Source organism: Apodemus sylvaticus, chromosome 4, assembly GCF_947179515.1.
Source record: "Apodemus sylvaticus chromosome 4, mApoSyl1.1, whole genome shotgun sequence".
NCBI lineage: Eukaryota > Metazoa > Chordata > Mammalia > Rodentia > Muridae > Apodemus > Apodemus sylvaticus.
Window position 1 is genome coordinate 156,472,312 of NC_067475.1, and position 20,291 is coordinate 156,492,602.

The 20,291-nt window shown below is 41.4% G+C and overlaps 1 protein-coding gene and 1 pseudogene across 1 annotated transcript in view; one reads left to right on the forward strand and one right to left on the reverse strand.

Annotated features, from left to right (window-relative positions):
- Positions 1–18,810, reverse strand: part of Ca13 (carbonic anhydrase 13) — a 24,665-nt gene extending 5,855 nt beyond the window's left edge. Inside the window, exons 1-6 of the mRNA XM_052180811.1 lie at positions 18,563–18,810; positions 14,977–15,174; positions 11,053–11,171; positions 4,392–4,487; positions 2,993–3,055; positions 2,193–2,348 (exon numbers count right to left, since the gene is read on the reverse strand). Of these exons, the coding sequence (XP_052036771.1) occupies positions 2,193–2,348; positions 2,993–3,055; positions 4,392–4,487; positions 11,053–11,171; positions 14,977–15,174; positions 18,563–18,599 (669 nt within the window). The 5' untranslated portion in view covers positions 18,600–18,810. The remainder of the gene's footprint in view (positions 1–2,192; positions 2,349–2,992; positions 3,056–4,391; positions 4,488–11,052; positions 11,172–14,976; positions 15,175–18,562) is intronic.
- LOC127683752 (peroxiredoxin-like 2A) overlaps positions 18,598–20,291 on the forward strand; it is a 9,830-nt pseudogene continuing 8,136 nt past the window's right edge.

A 20,291-nucleotide genomic window follows, 5' to 3' on the forward strand; every position in this document is an offset into this window, starting at 1 on the left:
TGCCAACCCAAGGGAGCTTTAAAATTCAGCTATTCTTCTCATACTCATACATGAAAAGTCACAATGGCAACTTTAATTCAATGAGCCTCACGAGCACAGCAATGCACTCACAGCTGAGGCAGTTATAACCCCTAACTTGGCAGGGAGTTACTTTTAGTAAGGTTCACTTTATTCTTTTTAAAGAACTAAATTATATATTTTGACAATGCTCTCTTCTAAATCACTCAGGGATTAGAGAAAAAAACAATAATAAAAAACTATTTTTCAAGAGTCTAAAGAATAAAATTGTTCTTAAACTATGAATGGCCATGAGCCATTTTGAATTTATAATAATTAAGTTTGTAAAGTTTAATATATGAGTAATTATAAAAAAAATCAAGTTAAAGGAAGAAACTCTATTAATAAGCCTACTGAATCAGTACAAGGTGTTTTTTTTTTCCTCAGTAGATGACAAAATTTATAGGGCTCCTGAATCTTTAATGTTTATTCACAAATGCATTTAATGTATACAATTGTTTTGTCTGCATGTATGTTTGTGCACGACTCACATGCCTGATTCTCACGAAGGCCAGAGGAAGGCACTGGACTTCCCGAGACTGGAATTACAAACCACTCTGAGCTGCCTTGTGGGTGTTGCAACCAGTACTCTTAAATACTTAGCCATTTCTCTAGCTTCAGGAGTCCTGGATTTTATCCAAACTCTGATGAAGTATTTTAATAACTATGTACTAAGTTGTTATTTTTCTCTAACTCTAAACACAAAGGCAGCAAGGGAAAACACTCAGCACAAGTTCTCATCCCAAGGGAAAACTTGTTGTGAGATGACCGTGGAAACATTAACCTGTGAGGTGGAGGATACTCAGCCAGGCAGATGCACAGGGTAGAGCAGGAAGGGGTACTAACTCGCTGCAAAAACAACTAGGCTCGGTTGCTGTGAAGATCCATCAAAGGGCCTAATTTTAAGAAGCTCAACAGACATGAGAGAAAAAATCTATTAAGAAGCTCAACATTCAGAAACACGTTTCTAAGGACTTAGGGCATTCTGAGAGTCTAGATCCTGTAGCTTATTCTGAGGGCTCAATAATCATGTTACAGAAAAAAGGAGTTCTGTGGTACAGATCAGTGGACAAATTGTTAGCACGACCAAGGCCTTGTATTTGATCCCTATCAGTTTCGAAGAAAAAAAAATTAAAAAAAAAAAAAAGCCAGAGTAAATGCTTTACCAAGAAGAATACAGGTAGCTGCAGCCTCTTAGCAATATTTCCTTGGGCAGACCCACAAATGTTTTGATAACAGAAGCCAAAACCCAACTTTCATTAGAACAGTAGAAACAAAACTCTTGACAGATCTATGCTCTTGCTGGCTTATATATCCAACATTTCCTCTTCTTGAAGCAAGAAGAGTGCATGTTTCTCATGGGTCAATGTCTGGCACAAATGTCCACTTCTAAATCTGTGGGGACAGCGGTCTAGGGACTGAGGAGAGAGGAGTGGGTTCCCTTTCTTGAGGCCTACTACCTGTCATCTCTGTACAAGCCTATTTCTATCTCAAATAAAACAAGCAGCAAGGCAAAAAATCAAAAGCAAATAATCAGGCCTTCAAAATGATGCTTCATCCCCAAAAAGGCTTTAGCCAGTGGTTCTCAACCTTCCTAACGCTGTGACTGTGAATATAGTTCCTCACATCGTGGTGACCCACAACCGTAAAGTTATCTCTGCTGCTACTCCATAACTGTCACTTTGCTACTGCTAGAATCGTAATATAAATATCTGATATGCAGATATCTGATGTGTCCCCTGTGGGGTTGTAACCACTTAAAGTTTATGCATCTAACATTTCTGAGCAGTGATTCAAGAAAGGTCATTTTAAAAAGGGATCGAATTCATGTGCCTCCAATGGCAGCACCTACCTGGACTCCCAGTGCCTGGGGCTCTACAGCAGAAAGGTCCCAATTTCAATGCTAATCTAGGCTACATAGAAAGATCTAATAGAAAGAAAGAAGAAAGAAACAAAGGAAGGAGGGGAAGAGAAAAAGAGGGAGAGGACATGAACCTTATCTAGTCCAACCATTCACCTAATTAATGAAAGAAAATGTCAGACTCCAAAATATGGCAGAAATAAAAACAGTGTTTTAAAAATAACTTAGAGTTCCCTCTGATACCATCATGATTAACTTGGAAGAATGAACACACCTGTTGAGAGCTGATACTTATAGGTTGTTTTAAAACAATCCACGTGACACTCTCAAGAAGAGGCGGAACCGTCAGAGAACCAGGGTACGTCCAGTAGTCCCAGGATGACGGGAGCAAACATAATGGGTCAAAATTTGTGAACCGTGTTTGTTTACCCTGGAAAAACAAAGAGAATTGCTACAGATTACAAATAAGGTAGACACACTCACACACACACACACACACACACACACACACGCATGCACACATTCACTGTGTAATTACTATCATCCATCAATGTTTTAGTAAAACAAATTTCTGTTTTAATTCAAAAAACCAAAAAGAACAGATGAAGTGGTGAATTCTATAGATTTGTTTAAGAAAGACAAGAGAGTGAGATATGACGGCACATACCTACAATCCCAAGAATCAACAGGTAGAGGCAGGGGGTCATGAGTTCAAGGGTCAGCCTGTGCTCCAGAAGGATTAACAGGCTACTATGAAATATGGAGAGAAATCCTGGCTCAACAAAAGAGATTCTTACTTTACATAAGTAGTCTAAAATAAGTTATAATTTAAGTCTTTTTTATAAAATTATTGTATTAATATTTAAATCTGCACAGACGTATTGGTGATTACTTTAGATAATATCAGGCTCGTTACAACTCTGAAAAGGTCAGTGACAATAAATTACTTCTGCAGTCTGAGTAAGTTGAAGCTTGCTTCAAAAAATGCAGGATATGATATGTCTACTGTATAAGTGCGCAAAATTCAGGAAAATAGAAAGATATCGGTCATTCACAAACGGCAGTTAATTTTACCTTTTCCTTTATGGAATCCAAAATGTCAGTGATCTTTTGCAGTTGAGGATTGTGTTCCCCAATCTAAAAGTATAAGGTTTCAAAACAGACATAATTACAGGAGTAACCAAGCAACAAGCATTTCATTTCAGTCCTTAAGTTCTCATTATTTTCTAAAAGCCAGAGTCAGCTCAAAGCGTACAGTAAGTGTAGAACAAGGCTCTGCTCCACCTGACAGGTTGATTGTGTCAGAGGAGTCTGAACAAGATAGCGTTGTGGGAATCATGGACTGCACTGTAGGCTAGTTCCAAAGCTGATAGTAATAGCTTCACGTGTTTCAGACATGCATGTGCATGTGTGTGCATGTGTATGAGTGTCAGTCAAATATCTGTGGAAGCTCAAGTATCCCAGAAGAGGGTGTCGGATTCTCTGGAGCTGGAGGTAGAAGCCCTGGTAAACAGTCTGGCTAGGGTCTGAACTCTGCTCTCCTGGAAGAGCAGCAAGGACTCTTAATTGTTGAACCATGTTTAAGACTCAGGTTAACTTGAAAGAAAACCTGCTTAGGAATGTGACTGACTATTAAACCAGCTGTGACATTCAGAACCAGATTGACTGAGCTGCCCTCAAATCTTACATGAAATCTTAAATCTCCTACTTGCAGCCTCAAGTTTCTTAAAGTCCCAAATCAGGGAGTCCCACCCTGAAAAGCATATGTATTGTGAATACACAAATACATAAAATTTACACCTTTCATTAATAGGAACATTTTCAATATACCAAAAGGTATAAAATCCTGCAAGAGTCAAGAATCTTCTCCCACCATTTCTGGAGCCTGTTGCTAGCACCCAGATTTCATGGATAAAATCCTGGCTGCCTCTGCTTGGCACATCATTCCCAGTCTCTGCCTCTCAGCACCACTCCACTTCTACAAGTTACAACATCACACAGATAATGAGGCATGGAAATAGTGCACGCCCTGTAAGAAACTGTCCCTAGGCGTGATGGCAGAACTTGCCGTTCCATACAGATAATAGAAAAGAAGTGTAGTACTCTTTTTTTTCCCCAAAACAATTGATCAGAATGTTTAAGATGATTTGCCAATGTGGTTAAGCAAGTGACTCAAGAACCCCGAATCTGAACGTTCCTCTGTTTTAGGGCTCTCGATACCGAAGTCAACAACCAGAAGACCCCAGGTCTCCTCTTGGGATTTCAGCTGCTACTTCCGCTGCTTTCTTGCTGGCCTGTGTGGCTACTCACATAATCAACTGGTAATCAAAACATAGATAAAAAAGTGACCCTTCCCCAAACTTTTATGGAACTTTTTAGTGTTCACTTCAAAAGGAAAACACTATATTTAGAACTAGTTTGCTATTTAAAACTAGTTGAATGGCTATTTAAAAATCAAACAGTGGGTTCGCACCTGTAGAAATACTCCCAGGACAGCCAGCCCATCAGGCTCATGAGCTGCCTCTACAAAGCTCGGGTATTTTTCTGAATTCCAGTGGACAACATGGAGCTGAAAAGGAAATGCATAACATAGTTCAGACATTTGTATAAGCATGACAAAAAATAGAAATGCTAATTAAGTATCGATGTAACTGTTTGATGCAGAATGCTCAAGTGCATAGGGAATCCTTCATCCAGACACTGACTTTATTCTCCTTAATCTACTCTTGTATAAAATGAGACCAGAAGGATTATGGGTTACTAGGTAGCTGTGACTCAGATACCAGCTGCCCACAGAGCCCACCTGGGTGCTTGGGCTCTACAGGTGCAAGAAGTCGACTTCCTATAAAGTAACAGATGAGGGTAACAAGGTTCCACTTGAAACTGAGCTGTTAGATGTTCCTCATTGCAGCCTCTCACTTTTGTGGTGGGGAATTTGCATTCTCCAATGATAAACTTTTCTAGATCTAGTCATATGCTTTTATTATTCGATCATTTGTACTGATAAATGATAATTGAACATAGTAAATGCGCAGTAGTTTGTTTTTATGTGCAGTGTTCTGATATAGGGGTACATCATTCCCATGGTCATATTGAGCTGACTGACATAGGCAGTTTACATTTTTTACCTTATATAAATAGACTCAGATCTTTTGTCAAGAACAAGATATGATTGCTGTGGGTCAAAAAGTCAAAGGTGTCTAAGCAAGAGGCAGCTGGTAGTAGGAAGGAAGGAGAGAGAAGTTTGAGAACTTGAGACTCTTGAAAAGACTCTGCCTACTTTAGAATTTCATTCTCATGAAAGCAAAAATTTGCAAAACCCAAAGGAAGCATATTCATTAGACCACTTGAGCACTAGAGTCTCCCAAGCACAGAGGAATGTGAGAGAAGGCAGAGGAACCACACTGACTACCAGTATCAGTTCAGTTCTGCTTGAACAAAGGACAGAGACAAGCTAAAGGGCAATATGCCAGGCCTGGAAGATTCAGTTCCTGTCGTAAATGCTGCATTTAGGGCCATGTTATTACAAGCAAGGATAACCAGGGATCACCTCAGATAAACATCCTTATGGGTCCATTTGGCAGTTGAAAAAGGGACACTCATTCAGCCTCCATGCTCAGGTCACCCTCACCCTGCTGTCACAGAGACGATTCAGTATATACGAATAAATACTTCCATCTCCATCCTTCAAAATCTTACTCCACATCTTATAGGCAACTAGTATGAAGAGTTTCTGGTTAGATAAGAATTATCACACATAGTCAGCTATAAAACTATAAAAGAGTGCGACAACCATGTATAATCGAGGTATACAAAGCCATATCCAGACAGAAACATACAAAGGTGGATTCTGTATCCTGTTGGTGTGAGATAGCTGGGGGAGGAAAGAATTCCGAAAACACGATGATGAAACAGGCTCCCAGGGCTCAGGAGAGATAAAGAACATTCCACTGTGGGGATGGGACAGGGAGAGGGCTCAGGTTGTTTCAAATGGCTCTGTGCCAGTTACAACAACTCCTAAAATAGCTTACTTAGTGAGAAATGCCGTCAATGGGTCAGGAACACAACTGATTATAAAATGAGAGTATGAATACAGAGAAGGGAGTCTCCTGTGTAGACATCCTTCTACTGGCTAAGCAATAACTGTTTGAAATATGACGAGAAACCAGAACAAGAAAATCTGTTTTTAAAAAACCCCTCTCCCACATATCCTTATAATACCTTTCAGGAGAAATTGATATCACGTTTATATATTGGCTTTTTTGCATTGAGAGTAAATAAATTAACAAACTCACGATTCCTGAGTAACAGGGACATTGACTGGAGATGAGCAGCAGGAAACCGGCCCCCACAACAAAAGCATAAGACTCTTCCCACCCGGAGAAGGAGCACACATCTTTTTTTTTTTTTTTTTTTAATTTTTTTTTTTAATTTTTTTTTTTATTATTCGATATAATTTATTTACATTTCAAATGATTTCCCCTTTTCTAGCCCCCCCACTCCCCGAAAGTCCCGCAAACCCCCTTCTCTTCCCCTGTCCTCCCACCCACCCCTTCCCACTTCCCCGTTCTGGTTTTGCTGAATACTGTTTCACTGAGTCTTTCCAGAACCAGGGGCCACTCCTCCTTTCTTCTTGTACCTCATTTGATGTGTGGATTATGTTTTGGGTATTCCAGTTTTCTAGGTTAATATCCACTTATTAGTGAGTGCATACCATGATTCACCTTTTGAGTCTGGGTTACCTCACTTAGTATGATATTCTCTAGTTCCATCCATTTGCCTAAGAATTTCATGAATTCATTGTTTCTAATGGCTGAATAGTACTCCATTGTGTAGATATACCACATTTTTTGCATCCACTCTTCTGTTGAGGGATACCTGGGTTCTTTCCAGCATCTGGCAATTACAAATAGGGCTGCTATGAACATAGTAGAACATGTATCCTTATTACATGGTGGGGAGTCTTCTGGGTATATGCCCAGGAGTGGTATAGCAGGATCTTCTGGAAGTAAGGTGCCCAGTTTTCGGAGGAACCGCCAGACTGATTTCCAGAGTGGTTGTACCAATTTGCAACCCCACCAGCAGTGGAGGAGTGTTCCTCTTTCTCCACACCCTCTCCAACACCTGCTGTCTCCTGAATTTTTAATCTTAGCCATTCTGACTGGTGTAAGATGAAATCTTAGGGTTGTTTTGATTTGCATTTCCCTAATGACTAATGAAGTTGAGCATTTTTTAAGATGCTTCTCCGCCATCCGAAGTTCTTCAGGTGAGAATTCTTTGTTTAACTCTGTACCCCATTTTTTAATAGGGTTGTTTGGTTTTCTGGAGTCTAACTTCTTGAGTTCTTTATATATATTGGATATTAGCCCTCTATCTGATGTAGGATTGGTGAAGATCTTTTCCCAATTTGTTGGTTGCCGATTTGTCCTCTTGATGGTGTCCTTTGCCTTACAGAAACTTTGTAATTTTATGAGGTCCCATTTGTCAATTCTTGCTCTTAGAGCATACGCTATTGGTGTTCTGTTCAGAAACTTTCTCCCTGTACCGATGTCCTCAAGGGTCTTCCCCAGTTTTTTTTCTATTAGCTTCAGAGTGTCTGGCTTTATGTGGAGGTCCTTGATCCATTTGGATTTGAGCTTAGTACAAGGAGACAAGGATGGATCAATTCGCATTCTTCTGCATGCTGACCTCCAGTTGAACCAGCACCATTTGTTGAAAAGGCTATCTTTTTTCCATTGGATGTTTTCAGCCTCTTTGTCGAGGATCAAGTGGCCATAGGTGTGTGGGTTCATTTCTGGATCTTCAATCCTGTTCCATTGATCCTCCTGCCTGTCACTGTACCAATACCATGCAGTTTTTAACACTATTGCTCTGTAGTATTGCTTGAGGTCAGGGATACTGATTCCCCCAGATTTCCTTTTGTTGCTGAGAATAGTTTTAGCTATCCTGGGTTTTTTGTTGTTCCAGATGAATTTGATAATTGCTCTTTCTAACTCTGTGAAGAATTGAGTTGGGATTTTGATGGGTATTGCATTGAATCTGTATAGTGCTTTAGGCAAAATGGCCATTTTAACTATATTGATTCTGCCGATCCATGAGCATGGGAGGTTTTCCCATTTTTTGAGGTCTTCTTCCATTTCCTTCTTCAGAGTCTTGAAGTTCTTGTCATACAGATCTTTCACATGTTTGGTAAGAGTCACCCCAAGATACTTTATACTGTTTGAGCAGCACACATCTTTAATCCCAGCATTTGAGCACTAGCAGATACAGGTGGATTCTTACAAAATTTAGGTTACCCTTATCTATACAAGGAGTCTCAGCTCATCCAGAGCTACATTGTGAGACTCTGTTTAAGAACAATTCAGAAAAAGATTTTTTCCTTTTTGGTGAAGTTCTTTCTAAATAAGAGTATTATTTAACTTTGGCATTTTTAAGCTGAATATTTATGATATGCAAAATATGCTGCCAAGTATTATGGCTAAAAATCTATCAGGAATGTGGAAATCTGATTTATGATTCTCCTACATTTATGTGTTCGCTTTTCATCTGTTCTAAGATAATTAACCTACAAAAAAAATGGCTCTCAGTTTGAAAGTTCTCAGTATATGCCCCTGACATTTTGGTCTATGGCAAAGTAGCATATCACTGCTGCAGTGCCTGGGAAAGCAAAACTGATGACCTCATCACCAGGAAGTAAAAAGGTCAAATGATGGGGCAAGATCCTCCTATCCCCATCATGGGGATGACCTAAGGACGTCCTCTGAGGCCGCTCCTCTCAGAGGTTCATCAGTCTCCCAGTAACATGACCCTGGGGAGGGAGCCTTTGATGCATGGGCTTGTGGACAATAGTTCAGACCTAACATACAGCAATGATGGATAAACCATAATTAAATATAGCCTGTCTTTATATTCGCATGTGTACGGTTACTTTCTGGTGCTGAATATCTTAGTCAGGATTTCTATTCCTGCACAAACATCATGACCAAGAAGCAAGTTGGGGAGGAAAGGGTTTATTCCAAATTGCTATTCATCACAAAAGAAGATCAGGACTGGAACTCAAGCAGGTCAGGAAGCAGGAGCTGATGCAGAGGCCATGGAGGGATGTTTCTTACTGGCTTGCTTCCCCTGGCTTGCTCAGCCTGCTCTCTTATAGAACCCAGGACTCCAGCCCAGGGATGGCTCCACCCACAAGGGGACTTCCCACCCTTGATCACTAATTGAGAAAATGCCCCACAGCTGGATCTTGTGGAGGCACTTTCTCACCTGAAGCTCCTTTCTCTGTGATAACTCCAGCCTGTGTCAAGTTGACACACACAACCAGCCAGTGCACTAAGATAAAGCACCAGCCATGGGGTGTATCCACAGCTCACTGGAGCTCAGCATCCTGGGTATAGGCGAGTCCCGTTGGTATGGCCTGCCAAGTATGTCACGGACCTCTGCAGAGTCTTCACACTCGTGCCCAAATTACCATTGCTGCTCAGCTCCACTCTTCATAGTCATCTACTTTGTCTCCCTCCTTCAACAGCTGCCCCCCAGCGGCCGGTTCCCCACTTGGCAGTCAGATATGTTTTAGATAACAGAAAGCAGAACAGGTCTTTGCTCTGCAGGCCCGGTCTGCTCCTCTTTCTCTCTTCCCAGTACCAGTCCTATAAAGAAAAGCCTTTCTCTCTGTGAGCAAGTTGACCTCATTCCTGCCGAAATGCACCCTTCCCTGAAGGGCTCTCTGAGTCTAGATTTTTCTCACAGTGCTTTCTCCTTGGTCATTTGGCTCAACTATCCTAAAGAAGCCTTTCCCAACCCTGAAACCACTCTCCAGACCCGCCACTACCACCGCTCTTGCCAGAGAATGGACCACCTATCACTTTCCCCTCTCTCTGGAGGACAGAGCAGGCACTGTGACACAAATGCTTAGATAAAACTGAAATACCTGGCCAAAAGGACATGCTGGATGACAACCTCAGAGGCCAGGTACACATAAGAGTGGAAAAGAAGTTCCGTTTGCTGGATTTTCTGAACAACACAATTATTCTGGGTATCAAACCTCATTTCAGAAACTGTGAGACGCTGAAGACAATGTGTAAGGCCTGGTAACTCTCAGTCTTGTATGAACAAATCACGGGCCAGGACTGCTTCACTCAAAGAGTCCTTACTGAGACTTGGCTTTCATTTTTGGGTAAAGGTCAGTGCTACTTAATGGTATTAAAATGAGCTATATCACAGTCTGTCTTTCAAGCAGAAGATTAGACTAGGCAGAGTATTCCTAGTGAATGTTGTTATAACAAAAAGGAGTCCCTTGTCGGCAAAAAGTGAGCGTGACAATGACCGCTGCTTGTGCCGCCTGTCAGTATTCTGAATAGTGCTCAGAGGCTGTGTGAGAAACCTGCGAGTGCCATCCGGACTTTGTGCGCGTCCAGTTCATCCCTAAGTGCCACTGCTGTCGTGTGTAGAACGTGAGCTTTATGTATTTCTGAATATTGGCCTTGATCAACTATGCACAAAGCTGAGCATAATACACGTGTTTCTCTTCTCTCTGGCCTTTTAGACAATCCAACAAATAAAGTTTAATGTCACAGATATGGGCTGTAAATAAACTCATCATAATGTTCCCTGACTTACTGTTTTCTGGTCTCTGATTTCCACCCCAACCCCTCCAACAAGTACTTCTTGTTATTTTTGGTGTAATTGCCATTTGATTTTGTTTGAATGTGTGTGTGTGTGTGTGTGTGTGTGTGTGTGTGTGTGTGTATCCTAGGCTGCTGGCCTGGAAGTCCCAATCCTCCTGTCTCTGCCTCCCCATATAGATAGATAGATAGATAGATAGATAGATAGATAGATAGATAGACAGATAGACAGATATCCTAGGCTGCAGCCCTGGAAGTCCCGATCCTCCTGTCTCTGCCTCCCGAACACTGGAATCACATGCATGTTACAGCATGTTAAGCTCAGTCTACTCATCTTAAATGTACAATAGATAGTAAGCTCTCAGGTTTGGTTTAAGACTATGAATGGCCCTGTTTGAAGCTTTCCCACTAAGTCAATGAAGCTGTTCCTTACGCTGGGACGCCTGGGTAGCTGGGTCTCTGCTGGGGCTATGGAAGGCTTCCCATGTTGATTAGGCAGTGTGCGTGGCTTACCTCTGCAGCATACCTCACTCCATCCACCACATGCTCAGAGCCGTGGTCGTCTGCTGACCCCCAGTGCAGATGGAACTGCCGCAACCTGTAGCTTCCCGTGAGAGGACCTCCACGCAGAACTAAATCCAACACATTTGAAAGAGTTATGAAATAAATAAATCACATGTATACATCAAAACCCAGAACTGCTCCCTGAACCACTCAGGACATTCCTGTCCTTACAGATGTGCCATTCAGTTTGCCAACAGCGACTTTACATATGCAAAGAGTGAAAAGGAAATAGAGACCACCATTAAACACTTGGAAAATCATAACACACCCCAAGACAGCAAAGAGAAAAGACTCAAATTCTCCAAACTGAAAATCTACTCTGTTTAACTGGAGGCAAGCCAGAGTTTCTGAGTAGGAATTTGAAATACAAAAAACAAAACAAAACAACAACAACAACAACAACAAACCAGTTCAGTATTAGCTTGGGAGAGCCAAACAGATTGTATGAAAGAGATACAGGCTCTGTGGGGTGGTCTTAGACAAATTCTGCCTTCTAAGCTGCCACTTAGACATCTAAACACAGGAGCAAGGGATGTAACCCCCTAAGACTGCTGTGAAAATAGAAGAAATGTGGTTTGCAAGATACTTGCCATCGTCTGGGACACAACAGCGCTGGGGATGTGCTACCCAGTGCTACCATGGTATGGTTGTTGCTATAACCATGAAGACTGGCCCGCCTTCTGTCCTTAGACTCTATACTTGTGAGGAAGAAATTAAAGTATTTTTTTCAAAAACTCCAAGACGTCCTTTTCACTTTAGTGAAGTATATTTCAGTGTTTTCCCTCAGCAAATATTATGTCTAAATTTATGATAACAATGCCACAAGTATATAGAAACACTTAAATAAAACTAAACTAGCCAAGGTGGCACACACCTATAATCTTGGTACCCTGGGCTATCCAGTGAGTTTGAGGCTAGCCTGTGCAACAAACTTAAGAAAACAAAAGGAAGGGAGGAAGGAAATGAGGGAGGAACAGAGGAGAAGAGAGGGAAAGAGAGGAAGAGTCCTAAACCATTTCTGCCTAATTCTGTTGTCTGCTGAAGAGGCACGAATGCAAAGGAAACAGTGTATGTTGACTAAACACACGTAATCATAACTAAACTCCAGCACACAACAGAATTGCCTAAGAAAAGGAAGGCACAGACTTAACAACAGATATTTAAATGACTCTTCAGTGTCTTAAATTTCAAAATGTAAAGGTCAGGTAGAAGAGATGACTAAGCAGTTAAGCATGCTTGAAGCTCTTCCAGAGGACCAAGTTCATCTCAGCACCCATGTCAGATGGTACACACACACACACACACACACACATAAATATCTTCAAACATCATAATATCAAAAGTTGACTATTTTTCAAAACTCTATGAACAGTGAGAAAGAAGAGACCACCATCATTTAGGTCAGTCTGTGGGCTTTCCCTTGTATGACTGTAAGACAAGGCACTTTTCCTGCTTCTTGTATTTGGGCTGCATGTATGAAAGCAGAGACTGCGATCCTGCTATCGCCACCTCCTAGCTTAGTAACTGCCAGGGGAGATGCACAAATACCTGAGGGATAAATGGATAAGAATTTGAGTTGTCTTTACACAGTCTCAGCATGAGTCCCCTGAATGACGGCAGGAATGTGTTCATTACACAGCCCGCATTGATGGAGATGGAATGGCAGCTAAAGGAAAGCAGTCAAGGGCTCTATTGTGCTTTTCTTCTTGCTGTTGCATAACAAAATCTGAGCTGGGCGAAAAGTCCGTTCCCTTGCAGATAGAAAGGAGATAGGAGAGCTTGAGTAATCAATGTGGAATTGACTTTGGGAGGAGACTCAGGCCTGCTGGCTCTGGAGAAGGAAAGTGATACGAAAACACACATTGTTAGGGAGGCATCCAAGAATAATGGCAGTAGAGGTCACTCTTAAAGTTAGGTTCCAGGGCTTTGTATGGCTACGCAGCATGGGTTATTTTACAGGCTACATATTCAGTCTGCACAGGTCGGTATTTCAGTGAGTTTATAATAAGCAAATGGCTAATTAGGAAAAGGACAGTCCCGTTAAAGGATCCTCTCAAAAAAATCAGGTCAGGAAAAAGTGAGCTTAAAGCATCTAGGTTTCTGAGGGTCTGCAGTAAACAGCTAGTCTGTGCGTTTCATTTTGGTTAAGACAGACTGGCTCAAGACTCTCCTGCTTCAGCCTCATTGTCAGAACTTGCCCAACAATGGAGTCATGCGAGGAGGAGTCTGAGCACTTGTGAGAAAACTCCAAGAAAACAAGACAAGAGTCTCGTGGCCTCAGTGTCATCAAAAGCACAAAACTGTTGTTGACATTTGTTTCCGTGCTTCTCCCAGGTGTAGTGGATGGGATGAGTTAGCTTTAGATCACTCACTGCTGCTTGCTGCTGTGAGCCTCTGTATGCCTGTATGGACAAACATGTTTTTCCACGCCAGGCTTGCAGACCACCTGTGGTTTGCCCTTGTAATCAGATGCTTTCTTCACTGGACTCCCTTCTGTTCATGGATCATATCTTTCACAGTGGAAAAATGGACTCACAAATTAAATTTTTAATTCACTTTGTCAGTCTATTACCTAAAGGGAAAATAAAATACTATTTACTTGAAATAAATATTTGAAGACTCGAATACTCTTTGAGCCTACCTGCAACCAAGTGTAGATGATTCTATGTTTAAAAACTGTAGCTGAATGCAAAAATGTGAATGATTTCTTGTCCTCTGTATGTTTGCAAGCACCTATCCAGTGAATTTATGGAGGTTAGTGTAGGTTCCAGGGAATCGAACTCACGCTACTTGGTCTTCCTAGCAGTACCTTTCCCCCCACCCGAGTCATGTCATTGACTCCCCTTAAATCCCAGTTAAGGATTGATACGATTTAACCATTTCCTTCATGACCTATACTTGATGTCATAAGGTCCTGCTTTTGTAACAAGTTAAATGAAATTTTTATTACAACTAATGAAAAATATAAATAAGGATAAATGTTTTAAATACTTCTTTTTTTCAATTAAATATCTACTTTTCTTCCTTCTTAAATGTTCATTATTATGATGATAATGTATAAATTATAAAAAAGAGTAGCTGATATATTTCATTTATTAACAAAGATAAATATCCATGAAATATTTTGAATAGGAAAAAATTTCAGAGTAATACAGCACCAGCATAAATTTAACATGAGAGGAAAATGTAAAATAACATGGCACGCATGTGCATACGTGTGTGGCTTCAAATTTAAATGCTGAAGAAGAATGTATGGCTGCTCACGTGATAATAATTTCTAGGAACAGCCTTATTTTTTATCTTACATTTCTGCAGGTCTTGTTTTCTACACATGCATATTATGATTGTAAGCACAAAAAAGATTTAAAAAGTAAATATCTCATCACTTTATGTTTACAATAATTAGCAAAATAGTTATGACTTAATTTCCAAAATCAGGACTAGAGAAATGGCTTAGCAGTTAAGATTAAGAGTATTTTTTGTTCTTGTACAGAGGATCTAGGTTTGATTCCTGGTACCCACACTGGGCTTACAGCCACACAGTCCACATTCATTCAGATAAAAAGAGACAAATTTAAAAGAAAATTTAAAGTTTCCATGAAAAGATTAAAGTTATTTATGAAGTACTATTAAACTTCAATATACTCATCAATAAGTAATAATAACCTAAGACCAACTTTTAAAGTATCATCCAGCATACTTTTTTCTACAAATTTTCTCTGTTATTTCACAGTAACATTACTTTAAGTTTCAAATACATAACATTTGATTTCACATGATAAATATGCTTCAGTTTTGGAATTTACAGAGTGAAAAACAGGAGGGTAAATCTGGCCATCCAAAGTCTTACCACAACAAATAAAGAGAGCCAACCTGATTTGTCCTCCGTGTCGTCAAAGTCAACGTTGAAGGAATGGCCACTGTTGCTGATGATTTTAGCTGAGGCGGGATCATACTTGATACTGAGAGGTCGGAGTGAGGAGTCGTATTTCACCTCTTTGGTTTTGATCTCAATTGGAGACTGCTGGTCACCATCAGCAATAGGGAACAGCTCATTCCAGTGAATAGGACCTGAAATTTATTGGACCAAAAGGACAGGGCTCAGTAAGTTCTTCATTCAGCGAATTACTATTGGAAACAGGAGGCTGGGGACTCGGCTTCACGGATCAAGTAAGTCCAGCACAGATGTGAGGATGGGGATGAGAGTTTGGATCCCCACCATCCGTACCATGCCGGGTGGGTGTGGCACTCACGAGAAATCCAGCATTGAGGAGGAGACTCAAGGTGTCCAACATAAGCAGGCCAGTTAGACTAACTCTGAATCTCTGAACTCAGGTTCAGAGAGAGACCCTGCCACAATTCAGAAGGTGGTAGAGAACAGAGTAGGAGGACATCAAGGGCCACCTGGCTTCCATACGATAAAACATCCATACGCACAGGCACATCACCTACATTTACAACCCTCAGGGGAAAACACTTAACAATTAGTAAAAGTAGATCCTCAGGACTCTGGTCCTGTATTTTAGCCATGACTACTGTTTTGTGGGTATGGAAAGAATTTTATTTGCTTTAAATTGTTTTCAGAATTAAAATGTGCCTTATAGGTGAAAGAATATTTACATTTCATACAGTACTTCTCAAACTCACCCACCTAGCAAACAAAAACAAAAGTACAGTTCATTGTTGCAAACCAAGAAATTCCATCTCAAAACCAAGAATGTTCCAAGAAGTTTACGGAGAGGAAGATATGATGTCAAGCATCGCAGAGGGCGGCCCTTCCACAGAGGCTGCCTGCTATTTCTGCTATTACTTCGTTACAGCACTCATGGATCCTCTGATGCCACTCAGCTCAGCTAACTACCTGCTATATGCAACTGGTCTACCCAAGACACACACAAATCTTACACAGAGAATAATCCAAACAAAATGGCTATGCCCTGTCCAAAAATATAGCACTGTTGCTCATATTGGTTTCTGGAAAAAAGCCACACCATGAACAAATGACACTATATCCTGCTTAAAAGGTGTCCTGTGAATCAGATACTATGGGTCATAGCGATTTTGCATTTAAAATCCTCAGAAGACTAGAATTATGAGATAATTTCGCCTGTCCTTCTGTGTGTACTCTTTCTGCTTGCAATCTTGTCTTCTTATTTGATTTAGAAAATCTTTCTGTCACGGCCACTGCATATGAGTTATTCTTAATGAGCACCAGATTTCAAACGTGCAGTGCATGAGTCACAACATGCAAACATCTTTACAACAAGTAAGGGGCTGATTTCTCTTCCTAAGCCCTTACGTCATCAATCCCTAATCCTTCTCAACCAGGCCTGTTCTTAGCGAAGTCAAACCTACCCAAAATAAAGCCACTTGGATGGACAGCCAATTTTATCTATTCGCTTGCACTACTGTGTCTCTTTAAGTAGACCCGCCTTTGTGTGCTTTCTCGCACATTTGACTTGAAACTCACTTAAACATGGTTCTTAAGTGAAAGGTACGTGCCTCAGTGGCTTGAGGAATTTTTGACTATCCACAGTGGTATATAATGTTTGGTGATGTCACTCGGCTAGAACCTACAACATGATCAGAGGTTAGCGGGAGGAGTAACTAGTGCTTGGGAGCAGGGACCCTGTCCGGAGCCTCCCTTCCTGTTCTGTTTTATCTCTGCCAGTCTCAGCTTAAGCTCATCTTCGTGTGTTCCGTCACTGGATTTTGCCAATGACCAAACAAGGAAAAAAAAAAAAAGATGTTTAGTCAGGGCCTAGCACATCCCAGCCGAATTCTGCCAACGTAATCTCATAAGCTACCTTCGAGGTGCGTCCTCAGAAAACCACTGTTTCTGAGAGAGAAGAATAAGAATGGCTCTAAGCCTCCTGGCTAGAATGTAAACCGGGCACTGGAGAGAAGGCTCAGCGATTAAGAGCACTGGGTACTCTTGCCAAGCACCTGGGTTCGGTTTCCAGGCGTACATGGAGGCTGAAACCACCAGTCCTTGGTGACCTGATGCCCTCTTCTATCTTCCAGATGTACCAGGCACATGTGTGGCGCACAGACATACATGCAGGTCAAAAACTCATAACATTTTTCAAAGAAAATGAATGTCTTTTTTAAAATTTAAAAAAATGACTAAGAGGTAAAACAACTCCTTACAATGCCCTTTCTAAGTTGAATTTTTAAATTTTCTGGAGAATTATTTTATTGAAAGCAATACTTTATCTACCTATTAGGATGCAATCAGTGCCTGCCGGCTAACACAGTCTTCTTCCTAACCTCAGATAGGGTTCCACTCCTGGCACCTAATAACTGCCAAATAACAACAATAAAAACGATTTCAGAGACAACAATGAAATGTGTAAAGATTGCCTTTCAAACACACAAACTAGAAGGCAATGTAATAAAAGATTGCTATTATGGCTTAAGAAACTCATCTAAATTAGAAATGTCATTCAACCTCATTTGATGTCTTTTTTTTTTTTTGGCTTTTCAAGACAGGATTTCTCTGTGTGGCTCTGGCTGTCCTGGAACTCACTCTGTAGACCAGGCTGGCCTGGAACTCAGAAATCCCCCTGCCTCTGCCTCCCAAGTGCTGGGATTAAAGGCGTGTGCCACTACTGCCTGGCTTAACATCATTTTAAAACTAACATTAGTCATCACAACCACAAATAAGTTGAAATAAGAAATGAATTTTTTCCATCCAAGGAAAGAGGATGACCACAAGTTCTGCCCAGTCTAAGTTACAGAGTAAAATTTGTCTCAAAACACACACACACAAAATAGGAATATAAAATAAAAGAAGGAAAACTTTCTGTGAACTTTCATAAAATGTACTACAGAATATTATCCAATAATGTATATGCTAATTGAGGTTTTTGATATTATTATCCACAAACTCCACCTTGAAGACTATCATTGCTTTCTCAGTTTTTCTTTGCAATTCATTTGAGTAATTACTCAAAAAAAATGACAAACAAGAACAATGTCTTATCCCTAATACACTTACGCGATCAAGAAAAGTACGTATCTCGTTGCCATGTTTATCAGTAAATACACTTAACACTATAATTTCTATAATCATTTGCTAAACCTTGGTCTCTGAAAGGATGAGTATGGTAGGAAAGAAAGACAGAGGAACAAACCCCAAGTAAACTTCAAGTCAGTATGCAAATTACAAGTTACAGAGATTGCTTCAGCAGCGCCTGGAAGGTGTCCCGTGACTTAGTGATGGCGATCACGTCGCTCAGAAGTTGTTCTTGTTTCCTTACCAAAGTGTCCTCTGACTTCTGACCTATTGAGCTTTCTCGGGACAGCGGTGAGCTTTTCCAGTGAAGGTGAATGAACACCGCTGTGCACTCTGCAGAGATCCGGAGGGGACCAGATCCCCTGCCCCCAACCCAGCACCGGGCACCGAGGACCGAGCTCCCGCAAGCCCCCACCAGCCCCCGCTGGAAGCCGTGCTCACCGTTGTGTTCGCCGTATCCCCAGCTCAGCCTCGCCATGGTCCTCGATGGAAAGCCTGTAGCAGGGACACTGTGGACCTGTGGCAGGGCGCCCGGGCCAAGGAGCTGGGCGGGCCTGGGTGGAGGGCGGGGCCGCCCGCACCCCGAACCCGGGAACCCGAAACCCCAGGGCACGGTCGTCACCCGCAGGGGGCGCCCGAGTGGGGAGAGGGATCTGTGCTCAGCAGACAGAAAGCTTTCCAACGGGGATTTCCTGACTTCTGGGAAGTGTACCCCAGAAAGGCCTTCTGGAAATGACTCACCCAGGCAGGAGCTGCTGGCTGGAGTTGGAGATCTTGTCTGGGAAATGCAGGGGACCTTGATGGAGGTGGCAGTGGTGATTACACACGCACACACATCAATGCTGATAGCGGTAATAACCACCACTTAAAATAACAACTGCTAGTTAGGAAGGCTCACCTCCCGGGCCAGCCCTCCCTGGCGCACAGCTCCATCCTTTGCAGTCTGCATTACTCATTTCTGATTCTTTTTTGCTTACTCGAGCATCTTGCAGACTTGGCCCTGCATAGAAGAAACCAAACTTACTGGATTCTTGGTTCTTAGCTCTGACTGCTGTTCTGATCATGCAAGAAGGTGTTGAAAAGAGATGTGTATGGGCTCCTACAGAACAGTAAAAACTGTGACCTTCGAATATTGTTCTAGCTGCCTGAGTTGTGATCAGTTTCTAGTCCTGATTACGGACCAAGTAGTGCAAACTCCTTCTTGATGGCCAAGAGCCTGCCATTAAAGTGTGTGTGTGTATGTGTGTGTATGTATATATATATAAAACCATCTCATTCTTTCCATGCTATTGCTGCTGCAATATGCACATTGCTGCTACATGAAACAGGAACCCAAGTCCCTGGAGAGCTATGTGGTAATCGTTGCAAAATACATACCACTAAATAATAATCGATTTAACTGCGTATCGACGCTCTACCATTAAATACCCCACATTACAGCCTGTTCCTCAGAATAAAAAGCAACAAAACATATTTTCAATATAGCATTAAGCATAGTAAGTTTAACATTACTCCTGAATTTCAGCGAAGTACTACTGGCTTTGGGGTTTGTTTTCTTCTCTCTCCATATTCTGGAAGAATTGAGTTCAGGTTTGGTAATAACTCAGTGTGAAAATTTTAAGAATAAAATTTAACTCACTTATAGATATGTATAAATAAAATACTTGCTTTAATCACAGAGGAATACCTGTAGTTTGTGCAGGCCTGTGAGGTGGCTCAGCAGTTGCCCCTCACGTCTGACCCCTGAGTTTAACTTCTGAATCCACAGAGAAGTGGAGGAGAGAGTGGATTCCACGAAATTGTTCTCTGACATCCACATGCATATCCTGCCATGCAAGTACCAGGACACACACACACACACCACACTAATAATAATAATAACAATAGTAATAATAATAATAAATTATTTAAAATACACATTAGGGCTGGAGAGGGGGCGTGGTGGTTATGAGCACCTTTGCTCTTCTGAAGACTGGGACTCACTTCCTAGCATCCCCGTGGTGGCTCACAACCATCCATAGCATTCGTTCCAGGGGAACCTGACACCCTCTCTGGAACGTTGTGAGCACCAGGCACTTACACAGTACACATACATAGATGCAGCAAAACATTCATACACATAAAACCAATAAGTCTAAAAAAATCTTAAAAGAACATGCATACACTACTG